At 42.3% G+C, this 16,234-nt stretch overlaps 1 protein-coding gene across 4 annotated transcripts in view; it reads left to right on the top strand.

The window, feature by feature from the left end:
* Nucleotides 1–16,234, top strand: part of UBR3 (ubiquitin protein ligase E3 component n-recognin 3) — a 102,938-nt gene that overhangs the window by 17,823 nt on the left and 68,881 nt on the right. For all 4 annotated transcript variants that reach the window (XM_075284175.1, XM_075284174.1, XM_075284173.1 and 1 more), the window contains exons 4-17: nucleotides 395–532; nucleotides 1,695–1,744; nucleotides 2,116–2,182; nucleotides 3,651–3,781; nucleotides 7,135–7,363; nucleotides 9,185–9,364; nucleotides 9,459–9,592; nucleotides 9,963–10,049; nucleotides 11,162–11,227; nucleotides 11,989–12,078; nucleotides 13,194–13,322; nucleotides 13,412–13,464; nucleotides 13,854–13,987; nucleotides 15,563–15,650. In XM_075284175.1, coding sequence (XP_075140276.1) covers nucleotides 395–532; nucleotides 1,695–1,744; nucleotides 2,116–2,182; nucleotides 3,651–3,781; nucleotides 7,135–7,363; nucleotides 9,185–9,364; nucleotides 9,459–9,592; nucleotides 9,963–10,049; nucleotides 11,162–11,227; nucleotides 11,989–12,078; nucleotides 13,194–13,322; nucleotides 13,412–13,464; nucleotides 13,854–13,987; nucleotides 15,563–15,650 — 1,576 coding nt within the window. The remainder of the gene's footprint in view (nucleotides 1–394; nucleotides 533–1,694; nucleotides 1,745–2,115; nucleotides 2,183–3,650; nucleotides 3,782–7,134; nucleotides 7,364–9,184; nucleotides 9,365–9,458; nucleotides 9,593–9,962; nucleotides 10,050–11,161; nucleotides 11,228–11,988; nucleotides 12,079–13,193; nucleotides 13,323–13,411; nucleotides 13,465–13,853; nucleotides 13,988–15,562; nucleotides 15,651–16,234) is intronic.

Below are 16,234 nucleotides of genomic sequence, written 5' to 3'. Positions count from 1 at the left end.
AACACATTGAGAACTCTCCAGCGCCGCCTCCATCTTCTTCAGCAATGGCCTCTCTTCACGTCTTCTTCCGGCACTGGATTCAAACTTCTAGGCCTCGGGCATGCGCATGCCCGCCGGCCACAAGAAAACGGCTGCTTATACAGTATTGTAAGCGGCTGTCTGAGGCCTAGAAGTTTGAAGCCAGCGCCGGAAGAAGACACGAACCGATAATAATGATAGCATGAACCTAACCTTAGAAGGTAAGTTGTGGGGTCGTCTCGTTGATGCGTTTTCAGAGTGGATATGATCCTAAAGGGTGAGTAAGGTTGGTGGATTAAATGGTGGTCTCCTTGGAGCAGAGGTTGATATTCTATGATATATATGTAAATGGTAATCTAGTTTGTTTTTATTGTAGGTTCTGCAGAGAATACAAGTACAAAGAGTCATGAAAAGTACCTTATTGCTCTAAAAGGGTCTGGCCTGGCCTTTCCTGAAGAGAAACAACCAAGTGTGAGCCAAGAGCAGGGCACCAGTGCAGTACCACCAGGGCAAGGTTTGTAAAATGTTTTTCACGTTCTGGTGCCCTTTAAAGGCATCCTCTCATTGGATACCCTTTTTTTCTGATTAACACATAGGAATAGCCTTAAGAAAGGCTATTCTTCTCCTACCTTTAGAAGTCTTCGCTGCCACCGCCGTTCAGTAGACATCCCAGTTTTCTTCAGTATGCCAGTGAGTTCTCTCGCAGCACTGGGGGCGTCCCCAATGCTGCGAGAGAACTCTCCAGCGCCGCTTCCATCTTCTTCAGGAACGCCATCTCTCTTTATCTTCTTCTGTCCTGGCTTTCAATCTTCTAGGCCTCAGACAGAGCTGACTGCACCATGCCCGGGCCACAAGAAAGTGGCTCCTTATACAGTAAGCTGGTGAGGCTGAGTATTAAGGATAAATGGCGCAAGGGTTGATATCAGAATGTATTAGTAAGTGGCGTACAGTCACCTCTAACACTCATTGATGTAGATTAGCAATAAACTGGCCATCAAACGGGATATTAACAGGGTACATATAAACGGTGGTTTGCCCTACTGACTCCACAGCTCTTGAGTATTAAAGGGGTTGTTACAAGAAGACAGTCCCTCTTGCCCTTTGTTTCTGCTCTGCTGTCAGCTCATAAATATTCTGCAATGGTACACCTTGGATTCCCTGGCCCAAGGGCACAGATAAGCTTTCACTAGGGAAATCACTGCTGTAACCTGCTAGTGGTTTTGTGTCCCAAATTTATCTAAAGTTCCCTTTAACATAAACTAAAGCAGTTTTCCGGGAGTAACCTATTCATAGGCCTTCATTATCTGATTGGAAAGGTCTAAAACCCGGGACCCACCACAGGTCAGGTGCTCAAGTGAGGCCTGCTTCCCTTTCACAGACCAGTAAAATCTGTTCATCCCTGACATGACCCCTGTGCAGCTCAGCAATACCAAACCCTGCACCTGCCCAATGTACGACACCGCACATCGCATTCAGTGAAGAGACTGCAGCGCTCCGTGGTCTCTTCAAACAGCTGATCGGTGGGGGTGCTGCTTGTCGGACCCTACTGATGAGATATTGATAAAGTCATATATTTTGCACTACTTTTTAATAAGCCGCTGGAAACCCGAATGAAATAGTAAATTTAGCACATTCATAATAATCATTGCAAATTTTCTTTTTTTTTTTTCCCTAAGAAACGCCGGGAGCGACTGCGGCACCTGTACAATCTGATACGTCTGATGAGGTGGGTAAAAAAAAAAACAACCCAAAAACCTTTATTTGCCAATATTTATAAATTTTCTCCTCTGTCTGGGAAAGTGAGGGACAAGCTGACATCTGTTAACTCTAGTGAACAGTCACGTGTTATTTTCCTGATATAGATTTGCACAAATTGCCCATGAATGTCTTATATTACATAATATCTCCTATGTTTCAGGAAGAGGCACTTTGTAATATTCTGGTATACTGGTACAACACACATTGTCTTTGCAGTTCTGCTGGGTTCTTTATGGAGATGAGATCACTGCCTGATATTACCCTCTTATTATAAATGTGTGACCGGTTCTCCTGACCTTTGCACACCATGCTTTGACTAACGTCGTCTTAATCTTTCAGGAGGACCAGGATGACAGACCGTCTGTAGGGAAACGAAAAAGGGTAAAACTCAGCACTAGCGCCAAAGGTATGTATACTCTCACATGACCCTGCTGACTTCGTACTAGGACTGTCACTGAAAACAAACATCTGAAATGTCAAGTGTCTTGGGTTACAAAGCTTGGAACACCCCAAACCAAAACCTACAAGTTGTTAGTTGTTCTCACACAGTCTTTCAGAGATTAAAAATAAGACATCATTTCACCCCTTAAGTGAATATAATGTTGAGCGACCAGGGTGGTACATAGTAACACGAATAAAAGTTTCTATATATTCACAATTCATATGCAATGTAGTGGCCTGGGCATTCACATTGTGACGGTTGTGGTTGTCTGAATCCCCGGCCATCCATGGCGGTCAGTGGCTACGCGTATATTCAGGTAACTCCTAATTTTACTCATAAATTTGCACGTTTATTGGCCTCTGTGTATCAACAGGATTTCAGACACATACAGATGCTTTACACTGGTAACCCAGTCCCGTAACAGATGTTTCATCCTTATTAGGGTGCCCGTGCAGGTTTTTCTTCATTCACTTATTGAAGCCCAGTGTAGATTACAAAAGGGAATGAAAGCACACATGGTAATTTTTCTGTTTTTTTTTTTATATACATAGATATATAGATAGATAGATATGATATGCTCTGGGACTTGGCTTTCGCATCAGAAAACTTGGAACAAAACCCAATCAGAGCTTTCATGCTTATTGGCATTGTAAGGATACAGACACACATGGCCGCCAAAAGTTGACCATGATGTCCCCAAATACAATGCAGTCTTATTGCAAGTCATTGTGGTTTTCAAAATGTTTGTTAAAGGGGTTGCGCCATTAAGGACAGTATAGGGCAGGGTAGGGAACGTACGGCTCTCCACCTGTTGCAAAACTACAACTCCCAGCATGCATACTGGCTCTGCCGTTCTGGGAACTCCCATGGAAGTGAATGGAGCATGCTGGGAGTTGTAGTTTCACAGCAGCTGGAGAGCCAAAGGTTCCCTACCCCTGGTATAGGGGATAAGTGTGGAACGGCTGGAGATCTTATCTGTCGGGTCCCCCAGCAATAGAGACCACATGAGAAAATAAAGCCCTCCATAACACTCCCTTATGAATGGAGCTCCTGTGCACTTGTGTGACCGCCGCTTCATTCATTGTTTTGGAGCTGACGGGACTGGAATTTCTGGCAGCGCCATTGCAGTGAACGGAGCAATGGTTAAGCAAAGACAATGGGGCTCCATTTACAAGGAAGAGGTATGAGGGACCTTTGGTTCTCTCACGGTCCTGATCGCTGGACGACCAGGCACAACCACTTTAATGGCGACACAGCCGTGTGGATTATCCCTTTAAGTAACGTTCTTTGAAGATGGCCATTATGTGTATTTGAGATGGGAAGTTTGCTTGTCCTCTTTGGATGTAAGTGACATCTTTTTACATCTCTCCATAGTGTGTTGGTACAAACGTGAACTACAAGGTCTCTTTTTAATCTTGCCCACTTTCTACAGATCAGTCTATCATGGATGTTTTGAAGCATAAGTGTTTTTTAGAAGAATTACTCTTTTGGACAGTGAAGTATGAATTTCCTCAGAAAATGGTCACCTTCTTACTCAATATGCTGCCAGACCAAGAGTACAAGGTAAATCACACTAGTTTTTCCCCACTTGCAGGGGATAGTTCATGGTAGGTTGGGGTTTGTTCATCGTAGTCCTATTGCAGACAGCAGGCAATTCATACTACAGACCTGAAAATCCAAGGATCTTTGTGGTTAGTTTAGAAGGTGACCAAGGGGGATCCAAGTAATGAGGAGTTTGATAAGTTTTAATTTATCCTAGATTCCTTTCTGGCGACTCCTTGAGCATGTGCAATCTTCTAAGGTGCACTCTCCTAGGCTTTAGTGGCACAATGCACATGCATTGGAAGTTGCTTGAGATGAGTCTGGGTCTAAAATTAATTAAACTTTTACTTTTAAGTCAGACTTGAGAGCAAATTGGTCATAACTAGAGATTAGCGAGTAGTGAAATATTCGAGATTTGATATTCGTTTTGAGTAGAGCCTCAATATTCGACTACTCGATCGAATATCGAATCCCATTATAGTCTATGAGAAAAAATGCTCGTTTCAGAGGAAACCACTATTCAACTAAAGGAGAGTCACCAAGTCCACGAGTAGCAGGAGGAGAGTGTTTAGGAGGAGCGCTGTGCAGTGTACTTTAACTGCACAGCGCTTGCAGTTGCGCTGATCTTCTGTTCAGGGGGTCCTCCTCCGGACTCCTTCCAGACCGGAGGCAAGCGCTAATGTGAACCAGCCCTTACTCGTCCTGCAGAACCAGCATTGATTGGCCCAATGCTATACACTGTATAGCATTCGGCAAATCAACGCTGTTTCTGCAGCAGGCTCGTCTTTGCTAGTCTGGAGAGCTGGTAGCTTGCGGTTATGCTTGTGCTGACTTTTCCTCATAGGAATGCATTGATCAGCGTTGATTGGCCGAATGCTACACAGTGTACAGCATTCGGCCAATCAACGCTGGTTCTGAATCGAATCTTTACTGCGAGTAGTATTCGAACGAGTACGAATATTTCGAATACCGTAGTATTCTATTGAATACCTACTCGATTGAATACAACTCGCTCATCTCTAGTTATAACTATGCCTGTACTGACTGTTTTCAACGGGTGATTCCTTCGGTAATTTTAGAGGTAGGTCTGGTATCTCGGTAGTATATGAAAGATAAGAATTTCCTCTACCATATGATGTCATATGAAGTGATTCCCCCTTAGTTTCTATGCACTATACAAGAGCCTGCCGCATCCGTATTCCTAGTGAAAGTGGTGTACAGATATTGGCGAGCAATAGACAAAGAAGTGAAAACAAAAGTTCAGAGTTTCCCAGAAAGTATTATATTATATAAGGTGATGTGTGTGTGTATAATATACATACTTTAATAAAGTACCGTATTTTTGAGACTGAGACACGACAAAGATGCTTCATTAATGATCGAGTGAAGCGTTGATAAAACTCTATTCTCGATCGCACAGCACTCCCTGCACCACACCAATCTATTTGACCAAAGCAGCACAGGACAGGGGAAGATGCCCTCTCCATATACAGCTGGCAGAACGTGGACCTTGGCCAACAGCTGTCTAGACCCTGGCGCCCCTAATAATGGCAATGGCCAGGAGAAAAGCCTCCTTACTCACTTTCAGGCAGTGGGAACTATTGCTGTAAAGTATTGGGCTTAGGGAGCAGCGGAGGGCAGATGAGCGTTTCTCGAGGCCACTATCGTTCTTAAGGGCCGAGGGTCCAGATAGCGGATAGTCACAGTCCACGTTAGGACCCCACTGTGCCAACTGTATTATATAGCATGCGGCTTTCCCTCTCCAGCTCTGTGATGTAACAGGTTAGTGAACTGTCACATCTAAGTGGGGCAGCATTATACTGTATGGCGATGCTAAATGCCCCATTAGTTCTCCCTCCACCCTAGTAATGATCCTGAGTACCCACCACACAATGTAATGCTCTAATAGTGCCGCATACAGTATAATGCCCCATTAGTGCCTGCCATACAGTATAATGCTCCATTAGTGCCTGCCATACAGTATAATGCTCCATTAGTGCCTGCCATACAGTATAATGCTCCATTAGTGCCTGCCACACATTATAATGCTCCATTAGTACCTGCCACACATTATAATGCTGCATTAGTGCCTGCCATACAGTATAATGCTCCATTAGTGCCTGCCACACATTATAATGCTGCATTAGTGCCTGCCATACATTATAATACAGCATTAGTGCCTGCTACACATTATAATGCTCCATTAGTACCTGCCATACAGTATAATGCTCCATTAGTGCCTGCCACACATTATAATGCTGCATTAGTACCTGCCACACATTATAATGCTCCATTAGTTCCTGCCATACAGTATAATGCTCCATTAGTGCCTGCCACACAGTATAATGCTACATTAGTGTCTGCCACACAGTATAATGCTCCATTAGTGCCTGCCACATCTTATAATGCTGCAATAGTGCCTGCCATATCTTATAATGCTGCAATAGTGCCTGCCATACAGTATAATGCTGCATTAGTGTCTGCCACACAGTATAATGCTCCATTAGTGCCTGCCATACCGTTTAATGCTGCATTAGTGCCTGCCATACAGTATAATGCTGCATTAGTGCCTGCCATACAGTATAATGCTGCATTAGTGCCTGCCACACATTATAATGCTGCATTAGTGCCTGCCATACATCATAATGCTGCATTAGTGCCTGCCATACAGTATAATGCTACATTAGTGTCTGCCACACAGTATAATGCTCCATTAGTGCCTTTCATACAGTATAATGCTGCAATAGTGCCTGCCATACAGTATAATACTGCATTAGTGCCTGCCATACAGTATAATGCTCCATTAGTGCCTGCCATACAGTATAATGCCCCATTAGTGCCTGCCATACAGTGTAATGCCCCATTAGTGCCTGCCATACAATATAATGCCCCATTAGTGCCTGCTATACAGTATAATGCCCCATTAGTGCCTGCCATACAGTATAATGCCCCATTAGTGCCTGCCATACAGTATAATGCTCCTTTAGTGCCTGCCATACAGTATAATGCTCCTTTAGTGCCTGCCACACATTATAATGTCCCATTAGTGCCTGCCATACAATATAAGGGTTCAATGAATGAATATATATATATATATATATATATATATAATTTTTTTTTTCTTTTTTTTTTTTCTTTTGAAAATAAATATTGCGTCTTCTAAGGTCTGTGTACATTGTATAATTTTTACAGTAGGCACTGAAATGAAATGCCATGCTGCCATTTCCAAAACTGCCTTCCCATCCTATGCCTCTACCTAGCCAAAGGTCACTGTTGTAAAATCCAGCGGCTGGTGTGGACATATTGAATAGACCTTCTGAACTGTTCAGCCCCTTTCTTACCACTAATGCCTTTTGCTTTTTTATTTTTTGCAGATTGCATTTACGAAAACTTTTGTTCAGCATTATGCTTTCATAATGAAAACCTTGAAGAAAAGCCATGAGTCAGACACAATGTCAAACCGGATTGTGCACATCAGTGTCCAGCTCTTCAGCAATGAGGAACTGGCCCGACAGGTGACCGAAGAATGTCAGCTCCTGGACATTATGGTCACCGTGCTGCTCTACATGATGGAAAGTTGCCTTATCAAAAGTGAATTACAAGGTAATTAAAGGGGCAGACGACGATCGGCTGCCTTTAGAAATCTTTAGTTTTAGCCACTGGTATGTTTACAGGGAGAAATTTGGCCAGGCAGAAAAAAATGGCTTCAGTTATTTGAAGCAGATTTTGATGCTTTTTCTGAAAAGCTAGCAGAAAAGAAATCTGGCTCTGCCGCCATTGTGTTGAAGCATAATCAACCGTAAACATGCACGTTGCATAATTCAGCTTTTTGTCCAACAACAATCTATAGGAGCTTTCATACTATAGATATATATCCAAAGGATAGTGGATCGGTGTCTGCCTAACCATTTGGGCCACTAATAGAGAATGGTGCAAGTGCCCCATGTGAGTAGAATAATGGTGCACCTGCATTGCCTTGGGCAGTGGGAAAACCTCTATAGTTGCTTGTTCCTGGTTTTGCTTCAAAAATCTGCAGCAAAATTTATGACAAAAATGTAATTTTTTTCGGCAATGTGTGTCTATAGCCTTTAAGGGCTAGTTTATATGGTAGAATCCTTAGTGCGACTAGCTGCAACAGGATGGCGATGCAGTGCTGATTCCGCGTCAAAATGCGCCTGCAAAAAACTGTGTGAACAGAACCTTAAAGGGATCCTGTCATTAAAATGACATTTTTTTCAATAACATGTAGGAATAGCCTTAAGAAAGGCTATTCTTCTCCTACCTTTAGATGTCTTCTCCGCGCCACCGTTCGTTAGAAATCCCGGTTTTCTTTGGTATGCAAATGAGTTCTCTTGCAGCACTGGGGGTGTCCCCAATGCTGCGAGAGAAATCTCCAGCGATTTCTCTTTCTTTTTTCTGGAACGGCCTCTCCCTGCGTTGTCTTCCATTCTGGGTTTCAATCTTCTAGGCCTTGGGCAGAGCCAATTTTTCTTGTGGCAGCTTACTGGATAAGTGGCCATTTTCTTGTGGCTCCTTACACAGTAAGCTAGGGTAAGTGGCCACAAGAAAATGGCCACGTGCATATGCCCGAGGCCCGATGGCAGAGCTTGACTGCACATGCGTAAAAGCTTGACCCCCAGCGCCAGAAGAAGACGCAGAGAGAGGCTGTTCCAAAAGAAGTTGGAGGCGTCGCTGGAGAGATTTCTCACAGCATTGGGGTTTCCCCCAGTGCTGTTTGAGCACTGGGGACTGCCCCCAGTGCTGCGAGAGAACTCTTTTGCATACCAAACAAAACCGGGATTTCTACCGAATGGCAGCGCCGAGAAGACTTCTAAAGGTAGGAGAAGAATAGCCTTTCTTAAGGCTATTCCGACGTGTTAGTCAGAAAAAAACAATACATTTTAATGATAGGATCCGATCTATGGCCAAATGCTGTTAGTGGACGGGTGACATGTAGTAATAGGTGCGGCACGTTGGCCCTATCCACTGCATGTTGGTGGTTCTGCTGAACTGCGGTATTTCTCCTATTACTTGAATAGGACCAGTGCTGACCATCCACTAGCAGCCTCTGGCATCCAGAGGCTGAATAGCTGATCTGTGTGGGGTCCAGGTGTCAGATCCCAACAGATCAAAAACTGATGACTTATCCTGTGGTCACTGGTATGAAACATTTCAAAAATTTTGGGCCAGAAAACTCCTTTAATACCGGAAATGGGAACACCTTTTCTGTATTAAAGCAATGGCAAAAATGACCTAAAACCTCACTTGCTGTTATTACTTGCACTATTTCACTTAAGAAGCCAATCTAGTATTTTCCCATTATCAACATTTGCTAAAAGTTGTCCTGGAGATGGGACAATGTACCGTGAGACTACTGTGTTGTGTCTTTTCCATTGATTTCTTGTGCGCTTTGCTTGTTTCCAGATGAAGAGAACAGTTTACATGTGGTGGTAAACTGTGGCGAAGCGTTACTGAAGAATAACACGTACTGGCCACTAGTTAGCGATTTTATCAATATTCTTTCCCACCAAAGTGTAGCCAAGAAATTCTTAGAGGATCATGGGCTATTAGTTACTTGGATGAATTTCGTATCGTTCTTTCAAGGTAGGTCTACTTTGGAGAAATCTGTTCTGTGCCCTGGAGTATAAGGAGCGCACTTGTACAACTACAAATGTATTTGCTTGTCCTCTATTTCCAGGTATGAACCTAAATAAGCGGGAACTCAATGAGCACGTAGAGTTTGAGTCCCAGACCTATTATGCTGCATTTGCTGCTGAACTTGAAGCCTGTGCCCAGCCAATGTGGGGTCTTCTGTCACATTGCAAAGTGAGGGTGAGTCAAATGTGTAGTCTGTATACCCGTATATACAGCTCTTCTACAAAGAATAGCTAGGGAGGGGGTATATGTATCTACAGTATACACTTATGGGTTTATTCACAATAGACAGATATTCGCTATCCACATGATGGGGAGTAAATATCTTTATTGCAGGGTGTTCAGTCTCTGGGTCCCCCAGGGGTTTGGAGCCTCTATCATTTCCCCCAGGAGCCCAATGCTCAGCCTCGGCTCCATTCTTTTCTATGGATCTTTCCGGATGGCTTTGTTCCATAGGAATGAATGGGGTGACAGTGGAGTATGTGCATCACACTGGTGTATAAAGTAATGAATGTTGCTTACATGGCGTAATGGTTTTTCTCCGTAGGAGACTCAAGAGTACACAAGGAATGTTGTCCGGTATTGCCTTGAAGCACTTCAGGATTGGTTTGATGCCATAAACTTTGTGGATGAGGTAGGCCGAGTGTATGTAGTAATGTTATCCTGAGAATGCAAAATTGATGTGTACATGTGTTTAGTTTAGATTGGACTGCAGAAACATCAATGGTTAAAAGATTTAAGGGGTCTCTGCATTCAGTGAAGCATCTTTTTGGTTTTTGCCAGAAATGGTTCCACTTTAATGTGTGCTCCGTGTTAGGTCCCATTCAAGTATTAAAGGGGTATTCCCATGACGCTTATTCACTAACCTGCAGGCTGTTGTGCTCTATTCACTTCCTGCTTTTCTCAGCACATTGGTGGGCGGGATTTCACTTGCACGGGATTGGTTGTAAATGAATTACCACAGTGTGAAGCTGATGTAGCAGAGCTGGATTTGAGTCAGTTTGCATTACATACAGAGGTAACGGACTCCCTATCTCAGCCCTTATCACCCAAATTCAATTAAACAGACTGATAAGAGCTCAGAAATCCCAGAGCTCTCATATCCCCTATCTGAGAAGCTCCACTACTTATCAGACACAAACAGCTCAGAGCTGCCCCCAGACCCTCCCTCCCCCCTGAGAGCAGGCAGTTACATCACTTGACAAATGAGCAGATAATCCCAAGCGCCATAGAAACGGAGTGTAAACAATGAAGTGAATAAATTAAGATAGCGGCCAAACAAAGCAGTTTTGATAAAGCAATGCATTTAGGAAAAGTCTTAAATCCACATAAACTAGCAGTATAGATAGGATCCTTGTGATGGGACAACCCCTTTAATGTTACATAATATGTAAAGGCAATATGTGATCATGACCATTGTCCCTGAATTACATAATGGGGGAATTTATTTAGACTGTGCCACATTATCAGTCGCCTACACCAGGAAACTAGTTTAGATGGGTTGGTAAATCACAACCAATATATGTTATTGAATTTTTTTTATTTTTTTTTTGTAATTATTATTATTATTTTTTTTGTATGTAATATTTTCTCTATATGTGTATATTATATTAGATATTATAGAATCCTTTCTACGTCTAAGTTCCTGCAACTGAGATTTCTACAATTTCTGGTGGTGTTCATGTAACGTACAGAATTCTTGTCTCCTAAATTTTGAAACCAATAACATTTTCATTCTTTTTCCAGCCTGCTCCGAATCAGGTTACTTTTCATTTGCCTCTCCATCGCTACTACGCCATGTTTTTAAGCAAGGTACAGAAGTTTCCAGTGTTATTCCTATTGCTTTTCTCCCCTAGCTGTATAAGGATGTTTTCATGATTAAAAATATTTTTAGGAAGCATAAATTATACATAAAATAAATAAAAAATTGAAATGTTATGCAAACCACGTTCTTCTCCCTAACCTGACAATCTATGGGGTTGGGTTCTCATGACATCCTCGCATTAAAGGAATTGTCAGATTGGAAAACATGGCTTTCTTCTATTGGTCTACTGGCAATGATAAAGTTTAGTCCCATTAAAATGAATTATCTTATTCTTCTTTGTCGCTTGTTGCCATCTTAGACTTCAGACAGCTGCAATACGTCCCATGTTATAACCCATATTAGGACCGCAAATCCCTCCCTGCAGTGGGTCTAATAACACACCAAGATCTACGACATAGTAAGTTTAGATCGTGAGACCTGTAGTCAGGACAGGATTTAACCCCGTTCTACGGGCTGTATAATATGGATATATTATGGCCTGATCTAGAGTCGCCGGGTTGGTTTAGTCTCACACTCTGCACTGACATAGGATAAATCTGCAAGTCTCTGCCCGTTTACACATGGTTAACACGAAAGAAGCTACAAATGTATTCTCACTGTTAAATAGATACATGGAGAAAATGAGCCATGACCCCCAGTAAGTAGGAATAATGATCTCGCTAATTGTAATGTGCATGCAGTCTCCTGTTAACACCTCTTTAGTCAAATGAAGATGAAACGTCTTATTTTCTTCACATTTCTCGGGCAGGCTGTGAAATGTCAGGAAATAGATTTGGATTCTATTTTGCCTGACCAGGAAATGCTGATGAAACTGATGGTCCACCCGCTGCTGATTCAGGTACGCTGCTCCATCCTGTTACACTACCAGTCATAAGACTGGACGTAGAGATGTATTGCCAGACCGTACACACATTTAATTAAATTTTTTTTTTTTTTTTTTTTTTAATGTTCCTCTGTATCTAAAATAAGAAAAATTAAGGAATTTTATGCTAAAATTTACCATTTTGACTGCCAGATCAGACTACAGAGGGTTGGTTTGTAGTCTGTTGCCGTTGGAAATGCATTGTTTTTATTCTTTTTTCATTCAGATACATTGGAAAATGGTGGCAGAAATGGACCCAAACTCCCACAATGCACTTTTTCCCCTTGTAGCTCCGTTATTACAGTTTAGTTGCCTGTAGGTTTTGGGCAAGGCTCACATGATGGAGTCTATAGATGCCGAAAAATTCTGCTTCAGGAATTCAGAAGCAGAATATTTACCAAAATTGTTGCAGAATTTGCAAATTCTTCATTAAATTCTTCACCAGTCTAGGTAGTATTTTTCTATCTTCCATTCGTTTCAGTGGGAGTTCTCAAAGCGAAGATCATATATTATATTATATTATATTATATATTATTATTATTATTATTATTAATAATTATTTTTTATGTAGAATTTCACGTGTGTTTGTACACTGTTCACAAGTTAAAATTTACATAAAACTCAAATAAATTGACACGAGTGTGATTCACACTATAAATTTTGGTACACAACTGCTAATCATTTGCAAAAAACCAAAAAAATTCTCCGTAGCGCTGGGTTCACACCAGCGTTCGGGTCTCCACTTTCAGTTTCTGTCTTTGGAAAGACGGAAACCTGTTATGCAGAGTCCGGCTGTGAGCGCCGGTGAGTGTTTTGTGCTCTCCGCGGCAAAACCGTTTGGTTTTAAAAAAAAACAAAAAAAAAAACACAAACTCCTGCTTGTCCGGTTTAAAAAAAAAAAAAATTAATGGTTTTGAAAAATGCCTTCAGGTCTCCGTTTCCTGCCCAGTTTCGGCCAGGAAACGGAGACCTGAAAGCGGAGACCCCGGGTGCAGATGTGAACGAGCTCTAAGCTGTGTCTTTCATGTAGTCATAGGGAACACATTAGGAATATCTGATATCCGTGATCATTTATTCTGCTTTTGTTATAGGCGAGTTTGTCTGAAATTCACAGTAACATGTGGGTACGGAATGGCCTTCAGATTAAAGGACAAGCTATGACCTACGTACAGTCACATTTCTGTAATTCCATGATTGACCCTGACATTTACCTGCTACAGGTGAGTTCTTATAGAAGACTGGACTGTCCTGCTCTTGTGGTGTTTTCATTCCCTAACCTAGGTAACACAATACTTTGCTTCTTCTACAGGTATGTGCGTCCAAGCTAGACCCAGACTACTTTATTTCATCAGTGTTTGAAAGGTAAGATGGTGAAATAACAGGCACCTATTCTACAATTTTAGAAAGCTGGTATTACTATAGCGGTTGCTTAATTCATAAAAATGGGTTACTTGATAGTTATGTTGGTCCAGTCCCGCCCCCCCCCCCCCCCCCCTTCCTCTATTGGGAGCTGTCCCTGTTTCTCACTGCCATGAGGAACATGGGGGAAGGTCACGTCAAATGGCTATATCTCGGGTATTATAAATCGCAGAAACTTGGTTTGGGTGTCCTATGAAAGATACTATATGGTTCTACGGTATATTACAAAATGTATTAATAACACACCTACTGCCAGAAAATCGAGGCGTACTTCCGCTTTAATTGAATGAATGGTCAGCCAACAGAAATGTTCCCTTTCTTTTGTCACTCAGGTTTAAGGTTGTAGATCTTTTAACAATGGCCTCGCAGCACCAGAACACTGTTCTAGATTCTGATCATGAAAGGTCGATGCTTGAAGGAGCGCTGACATTTCTTGTCATCCTGTTGAGTCTTCGTTTACATTTAGGTAAGTTGTATGTGTGTTTGAGTTCTCTTAAAGAGTACCTTTCACCACTTTTGGGCACATGCAGTGTTATATACTGCCGGAAAGCTGACAGTGCGCTGAGTTCAGCGCACTGTCGGCTTTCCCGATCTGTGCCCGGTGTAAAGAGCTTACGGTGCCGGTACCGTAGTGCTCTATGGTCAGAAGGGCGTTTCTGACCATTAGCCAGGAACGTCCTTCTGCCTCGAGGCGCCTATCGCGCTGTACTGTGGAGCCGGGAGGAACGCCCCCTCCCTCTGCTCACAGCGCTCGTCCATAGACGAGTATTATCAGGGAGGGGAGGAGGGGGCGTTCCTCCCCGCTCCACAGCACAGCGCAATAGGTGCCGCGAGGCAGAAGGACGTTCCTGGCTAATGGTCAGAAACGCCCTTCTGACCATAGAGCACTACGGTACCGGCACCGTAAGCTCTTTACACCGGACACGGATCGGGAAAGCCGACAGTGCGCTGAACTCAGCGCACTGTCAGCTTTCCGGCAGTATATAACACTGCATGTGCCCAAAAGTGGTGAAAGGTACTCTTTAAGGGGTTCTAGTAAACCCTGTAAGTACAGTTTTATCCCCTGGCCTCTCACTGGTTCTTTTAATATTGTAGTTTTATGATGCGTTATAATGGGATTAGGTCAACATGGCCACTTTCATTCACAAACAGAGCCACACCAGCCTTATTCTCTTCAGTAGAGCTAAGCTGGAATACTAGATTCATTCCTTGGAATATGTCTTGTTTTTTTGGGTAAAACAAAAATTCTGCACATAAAAAATGTTCAAAGGGAATCTGCCAGGGCGATTTGGGACCCTAAACCATCCATAGACCCTTAAGTTTCCCAAAGCCTCCGCTTCACTTTGTATACCCCATACCTCTGGCGCAGTAAAGATCGGGGTGTATGTTTATATAGACCTGTGGGTGGTTTAGTGCCCCAAATTGACCTGATAGGTTCCCTTTAAATGAGTACACCTTTAAATGGCACAGAAAGGATTCTGGGTCACATAAAACAGGTTTAGTTGTCTAAGTGTATCCTGTGTTAAGGACCCATAGTTCACATGGTGCTCCGGTATGGCAGACGCCAAGATCCACTGCTCAATTCAGAATGGGGGATAAGTGTCCCCATTCTCCTGATCAGTGGGGTCTGAGCATTGATCTGCAAGTTATTCCCTTTCCCAGATTTTGCTGTCAGGAGTGGGTTTAACACAAGGAAATCGTCTTAGAACTTCCCTTTATATTTGCCATTCCTTTTCTAAGCTCCGGACTTTAGCTCTAAAAACTGCAGCAAAATCTGCAACAAAAAAGATCTGCATTCCCTAAACGTGGGGCCTCACCCTTGGGGTTCTTTTGGGGCCCTGTGCAACTCCTCGAACAGCCAGCTATCCTGTCTAATAAACCACAATACCTTAATTTTAACGTTTTAGGTTAGGCAGATTTATAGACATGCTGTATTCTATATTTTCTATATGTATTATGTTCTCACTTCTTTTTTTTTTTTTTAATTTTCTAGCCAGTTTTTTGACTTTGTTCTTTTTTTTTTTTGCTTTATTAATTTTAGGAATGACAGACGACGAAATCCTCAGAGCAGAGATGATAGCCCAGTTATGTATGAATGACCGCACTCATAGCTCACTACTTGATCTTATATCCTTTTATAGCTGCTCACAATACAGATGTAGCAAAAGTTAACACGACCCATAAAGTGTTAACAGCACTGTGGCACAAGATAATAATGCCACATAATATGATGAAGAAGGTTATCCCGGAATGGATAATCTACAGGATAGATGATAAGGTGATATCTATTGTTTTAATCCTGTCTGTGATGATAATGAGGTGACTGCTGAGAAGTGATCTCTGTAGAACAGGGAGCATTGGCTTATTATGAGATTTGGACTTGGAAACGTAGGAAAAAAATCAATAAAAAAAATTAATACAAATCCTGGTTTAAACGATAGGTAATTTTGGTGATCCAGAATAACGCAATAATACATAACTAGTCAAATATACCTGATCTGTGAATGCACTTCACTGTCTCTCACCTAAACCATATATTCACAATGGGTGGCCACAGTGCTGGAATAAATAGATTACTCCTGGTCTCAGAACATACAGTTCACTGAAAAAGATATCAAATTTACAACAGGACATTGAAAAGGTCATACTTACTGATACAAGACAAGGTTATAACATCGGTTCCCTGCAGGATGCAGATAGATGACAATATAAC

The sequence above is a fragment of the Leptodactylus fuscus genome, chromosome 8 (assembly GCF_031893055.1).
Source record: "Leptodactylus fuscus isolate aLepFus1 chromosome 8, aLepFus1.hap2, whole genome shotgun sequence".
Classification (NCBI taxonomy): domain Eukaryota; kingdom Metazoa; phylum Chordata; class Amphibia; order Anura; family Leptodactylidae; genus Leptodactylus; species Leptodactylus fuscus.
This window is presented reverse-complemented; position numbering and strand designations above follow the sequence as displayed.